This window comes from Pholis gunnellus (genome assembly GCF_910591455.1).
Source record: "Pholis gunnellus genome assembly, chromosome: 1".
NCBI classification, from domain to species: Eukaryota; Metazoa; Chordata; class Actinopteri; order Perciformes; family Pholidae; genus Pholis; species Pholis gunnellus.
Genome location: NC_136528.1, coordinates 26,861,058 through 26,867,206, shown reverse-complemented (window position 1 = coordinate 26,867,206; position 6,149 = coordinate 26,861,058). Strand labels below are relative to the sequence as shown.

General features: G+C 47.3%; 1 protein-coding gene across 2 annotated transcripts in view; it reads left to right on the top strand.

Annotated features, from left to right (window-relative positions):
• garre1 (granule associated Rac and RHOG effector 1) overlaps positions 1-6,149 on the top strand; it is a 29,055-nt gene that overhangs the window by 18,674 nt on the left and 4,232 nt on the right. For both annotated transcript variants that reach the window (XM_079162360.1, XM_079162359.1), the window contains exons 4-10: positions 1-43; positions 310-405; positions 663-824; positions 1,100-1,258; positions 3,335-3,432; positions 4,137-4,262; positions 4,526-5,610. The exon at positions 1-43 is cut by the window's left edge and continues 98 nt beyond it. In XM_079162360.1, coding sequence (XP_079018486.1) covers positions 1-43; positions 310-405; positions 663-824; positions 1,100-1,258; positions 3,335-3,432; positions 4,137-4,262; positions 4,526-5,610 — 1,769 coding nt within the window. The remainder of the gene's footprint in view (positions 44-309; positions 406-662; positions 825-1,099; positions 1,259-3,334; positions 3,433-4,136; positions 4,263-4,525; positions 5,611-6,149) is intronic.

Below are 6,149 nucleotides of genomic sequence, written 5' to 3'. Positions count from 1 at the left end.
CCAGCTGAAGGAGCTCAACATGAAGATTGACCATGCTTTACAGGTACAGTATCAGCCCAAAGAGCAGGGCAGGGAACTGCAGTCACTGTTATTCCAGTGGTTTGACACATGTTTTAAGAATCAAATAGACATTCACTTATGCTTTTCTTTAAGTATCAGGTAAAAGTATACTTTTTATTTTCATAAACAGGGTGAAACTATGTGGATTAATCAATCAAAAGTGCAGTAACATTGTAACATCACTCATCATCAATCCCATTGAAATCAAAGTTGGACTGATATCCGGTCATGTTTTCTCTCCATCTCCAGGCCTACAAAGCAGCACTGGAGAGCCTGGGCCATAGTGAGTATGCACTGAAGGCCGGCTTTCATCTTAACCCCAAAGCTGTGGAGGCGGCCTTACAGGTGGGTTCACTCTCAAAGAATCAGTAAACACCTTGAAGGAATAATAAATAGGGAGGGATACTCTTAACTGATGCAATTAGACGTAACGTTTATTGATTCTTAAACATCGTATATATTCGCGCTATAGAAAATGTTGGTAGTAAGGAAACTATTTTTTCCTTGATTATATGTCAAAAGAGCAACAATTGTTCTTTCATTGTGTTTCTCCATCGTGTGTGTGTGTGTGTGTGTGTGTGTGTGTGTGTGTGTGTGTGTAGAGCTGCTGCAGTGATGCGGAGGCCCAGCAGGCGGGCAGGATGCAGACCACCTCTCAGCCCATCCAGTGCGAGCTGCCCACCATCCCTGTGCAGATCGGCTCACACTTCCTCAAAGGAGTGTCCTTCAACGAGTCAGCGGCTGAAAACCTCAAACTAAAAACGGTATGGTCCTTTACTCAACCGGCCAGCTTCATACTATTTCTATTGGATACTCACCTAGTGTTCTCCCAAAAAGTTGAGGTTCCCCTGTTGGTTAAAAAAAAAAAAACGAGTCAAGTGTCCACCATGACTCTGCTCTGCTATCAAAGTCACCCCTGTGATTTAAGCAAAAAAAAAAAAAAAGCTCTCGTCGTCTTTTTTTTAGTAGCATCTGTAGTGTAGCATCATTAGACGGTGAAGGCGTACTGCATAGTTGATGGTGTGTTTTGTCTCCTCAGCACACGATGCTGCAGCTCATTAAGGAGGCGCTAGGCCAGAACGGAGTGACCCCCAGGGATGACTCTCCCGTCACTGAGGTCCTCAACCAAGTCTGCCCATCCAGTTGGAGAGGAGCCTGCAAGACAGCTGTCCAGCTGCTGTTTGCCCAGGCTGGTCTGGTGAGTGGAGATGTGAAAAGCCGGGGTCGCTACAGTAACGCTGGATTCTTTAATTATTCCTGAGAATCTGGACCGTCGGGAGATAAAACCTGTGATCTGTTCACATAGAAATTAATTTATATTAAATAGATCATAACACCTTTATAAATGGATGATTTTTTTGAATGACATTTTAAGCATTTGACCAATGCTCTTAACCAGAACAACTTCAAGTGAGCGTGACGCTGACGTAAGCTACAAACACTAGTTTTGTGTTTGTGTAAGGCATGCTGAGATACCCGGTTGTGTTGAAAGATCTCTATTGGATCCTCCTTCAGTATTTTGCTCTCGTTAACATCCGTCACCACAGTGTAGTTGATACTACAGAGCGGCGGAAAGGAGTTGACATGCTGGCGTCAACAGGCCCGTTGTACTTCACTGACACTTCTGCTTGAGTTACCGAGTCCTCTCCTTTTGTGCGTCTGTGGGTTTTGGCAACTTGCATCCCATTGTTTGTCAGATTTGTAATGGAGATGAGGAGATCCGTCTGCTTGCTTTGAGGCAGCAGCGAGGTGTAAACAAACACCAGAGAGACACACAAAAGGGAAGAAACATTCCAGCAGCATCTGGGTGAAGGATGGGATCGCCTGGGTGGGGTTTGCAAACAGAATCCTCCCCCCTCCTGTTGAAAAGGAGAATCACGGGGAGGGAGGGTCGGTAGCGGGACTCTCCACAGAGTAACGCCGGTGTGTTCATGCTCCGGTATTTATTTCCTCTGTGTGGTCTGCCCTGTTTTTTGTGTCAGGCTGAGGGAGTGTCCCCATCCAGCCCTGCCAGCCCTGTGCTAGCTGTAAAACAGTCCCCGGATGATGGATGAGTGCTTTGCATTAGCTCCTTATCTGATGCTATAGCCACCAAACCCAAAATAGATCACACAGCAGCGTGAATGGACACTCGCACACACACATAAGCCCCTTTCGCAGCCTGTTCAAGCCGGACTGTTGCGCCGTTATTCCTCCTTGCCGTTCTGTAGGAAAAGGCACAGAGGTGGAATAGGGGGACCGAGTTGTTCCGCCACTGAGCCGGCAGCGCCTACAGTATAGTACAGAGCCGAGCCGACGGTGTGAAAGGGACAGCCGGCAGCGGTGTAACGTGTGTGGCGTTTTGATGAGCTAGCAGCTTACCTTCATCAACTGGGAATGGCAACAAATCGGGCGAGGCAACGGGGAGCAGAAGCACCTCAACGCAGTTCACCCACCGTTATTGTTTAGGGTGCAAGTTGGTGCCAACGTTTATGTTATTTGTCACGCTAGAGGCCGTTGTGATGAACGTCATGCTGTTCAGTGTGAAAAAGCAAAGCCGGCTTCATGGCAAGTCTTCTTTTCTGTGAAAGGGGCTTAAGTGTCTTCCCCACACTTTTTAAAATCCTTCCAAACACATACTCACTTTAGTCATTCCTCCCTGTTTTCTTTATTTTACATTCACAGTAATACTCGCCATATCTGTCTGCTGTTGTTTCTGGCAACATTTTTCACTAGCGACTCCCGTTTTTTCCTACTAGTCATCGAGTCAAGCGCAGTTGTTGACCTCCTCTGTTTTTCTGCATGTTTCCTCCTCCCTCCGGCCCCCAGTGACCTCGTCGTTTTGTTTTTTGGCATGGCTGAAGGTCCGTTTGTGTGTATGCGTGGCTCTCTCACTTGGGAAGCCCGGGGTTTCCGAGGATACACCTGCTTTTTTCACAACAATAGGGTAACTTCCTGCAATACAGGAAATGGACTCCACCCGTCATCCCTTCCTCTTTGTGACCCAGCTGAGTGGGTCTCGAGGAGTCACGGCCACTTTCAAAGAACTTTCAAATACATTTGACTCGCAGCACACAGGAAGGCCTGGTTGTTGTTACTGACTGACTAAAGACCGTTTCTCTCCACTTGATTGAAAATTGATAATCCTCCCAATTGTTTTAGTCAGCAGATGGTGTGCTACAAACGTTCGCAGATCGCTTGCACAAGCAGGATTCACAATACGGATGTAGATGCCGGTGAATAAAGCTTTTCTGTCAGGAGATGCTGATGCCGGTGTGTTTGTGTGTACCAACAGGTGGTTGTTGATACTGCTCAGATTGAGAACAAGGAGGCCTATGCTCCCCAGATCACTCTTGAGGGTTCCAAAGTGGTGGTGCAGGTTCCCTCTACATGGTAAGTTCATCAAAACGCTTACTGTGAAACGTCTTTGTGTGGACCTTTCTTCCAAATAATCACAGTTAATTCCTAATGGGAAATGGGAAACGTGCGAACACAAATTGTATTGTTATGCAGGCGCAGTTGCATCACCAGATAGACAAGTTACATATGTAAAACGTATGCATGCAGACAGATATGGGAGGTGAGATAGAGCAGACACTGCCAAGATCTAACGTTCTCAACACCATGAAGAGGAATGGAGAATCTGGTTAATACGCTGGATTTAATATACTGAGTACACACCTTTTTTTAATATAGTGTTAACACATTTGCATTAACCCTACTTCAGTGGTATGTTATTAAGCCGAGGTACTCAGGCATCATCACATCCTAAAACAGAAATGTTTTGCGTCGTGGGAGCATTGTGCCATATGCGCTGAATTTTTACAGTCGGTGCTCAAGACTGTCTTCCAGCTGCAACAGGAGTGTAAACTTCTTGGTTCAGTGGGCCACGATAAATCCACTAAACCTGTCTGTAAACTGAAGGAGTTGCTTTTCGGATTATTTTGGCTCTTCTTTTCTTGTTTATGAATGTCAAGTATTACTCTTTTTAGCAAATGCACCTGGGCTTTTGTATGCAAGACCTAGTGTGGCTTTGCGGTTCCTGTCTCATCATGTTGTGTGTGTGTGTGTGTGTGTGTGTGTGTGTACATGTTCAGGTGTCTGAAGGAGGACCCAGCCACGATGTCCTTGCTCCAGCGGAGCTTGGATCCGGAGAAGACACTTGGTCTCGTCGACGTGCTCTACACTGCAGTGTTTGACATCAACAGGTGGAAGGAGAGAAAGTGAGTGAACGTTAGATACTGTAATTATGAATAACCCCTTAATTTACCAACAGGTAGCTTTACCATGTTGTTTTCTGTACAGGTGAAGTGGTAAATCTCAACAGATAGTACGGACAGGTGATGTGTATACTGTCTGTTTTAGATTTAAGGGGATTTCCCTCTTGGTTAAAAGGAACCCTGGTGCCCGGTTATCATTTTTCAGATTGCTGTAGTGCTTTTAATACTAAATAATGAAGTACTTGTCTTTCTCTTCCCTCCAAAAGAGAGCAACCCTTGCCCACTATTCAAATGCAGCTGCAGCGGGAGAGCCCGGATTATGGCGGCCAGGCAGACCTGCCTCCAGGCACCGGCTCCAAGACCTCCAGTGGATTGCCCAAAACAATATCCAAGCTGACTTCCAAGTTCACGAAGAAGGCCTCATCCAGCTCTAATAGCGGGGGCAGCTACTCTATCCCTAGCACCCCGTCTCGCAGCATGCTGACCATCAGTAGCTCAGAGGATAAGACCAAGAACATGGGCCACAGTGACGGGAGGCTACGGAGCATCCTGCAGATGAGCAGCCTGTCCTGCACCCCTGACTCTTCCCAGCAAAGCCTGCTGGCCAACGGTTTTGTGTCCGACGACCAGGGGATGAACCTGCCAACGGATCAAGAGATGCAGGACGTCATCGACTTTCTCTCAGGATTCAACATGGGGAAATCCCAGCAGGCTTCGCCCCTGGTCAAAAGGAGGAACTCTGTGGCGTCTGCAAACCCCGCTGAGCTGAAGCCGCCGAGTGGACCTCCGCTAGCTTCCCAATCTATCTCTCACGGTGCCCTACAGCCTCAGCCTCAGCCCCAGCCTCCACCATCAGTGCAGAAACAGCAGCCTCAGCCACAACCACAGCCACCTCCTCCACAGCAACAACAGCAGCAGCAGCAGCCCCCTCCTCCACCTCAACAGCCCTCCCCCCAGGCCCTGCAGTACTACCAGCACCTCCTGCAGCCCATCAGTCAGCAGCAGCCACCTCCTCCTCAGCTTCCCCCTCAGCAGACCCCACCCCAGGTCTTGTCACAGCAAAGAGTGGCAAGCAAGTGGCTCGTCACCTCTGGGCAACCGCCTCCACCGCAAGGCCCCCCAGCAGGGCTGTCACCCCTGGGTCCAATCGGGCAGTGGGGCTCTCCTGGACTGCCAGATCTGAGCTCAGATCTGTACAGTCTGGGCCTAGTCAGCACCTACATGGACAGTGTCATGTCAGAGATGCTGGGTCAGAAGCCACAGGGGCCCCGCAACAACACTTGGCCCAACAGGGACCAGAGTGAAGGAGTGTTTGGAGTCCTGGGAGACACGCTGCCCTTTGACCCAGCAGGTGAGATCCACCTCCCTTTTTATATGCCCACGAAGTGTTCTTTTTCCAGCCCAAAATCAGGGAATGTATTTGTTTATTTTGACTGTGGGATCAATAAATACATATGAGACAATAATCAGACATGACTCTTAAGTGTAGGAGGATTAAATCTTTAAATCAATATGTTGCTTTTCAACAAATGTGTATTTTTCAGTGAAAGGTGCTGAAAACTTAACCATAGCCGAGCACTATCATCACAACATCATTATATTAAAGGAAAGCAGTGTAATGGCGGGATACATAAGGTTCCTGCTTATTCTACAGCTAAAGCACTTTGAAGTGGTGTTGAGAGAGCAAATTGTGAAGAAATAATCAGGATGTTCACAAGTTTGTCAAGTCCGGACCCTATAGAAATAAGATTTGTTTATTTGGCTTCATTCAGCACATTAAGTATGGCAGATATCTTGTAAACAGTATGTTAAATATCACGATTCAACACAGGTGTCATGTTGTGTTGCAAATCAGTGTAAAGAGAAATAATGCGTTTGATTCTATTTATA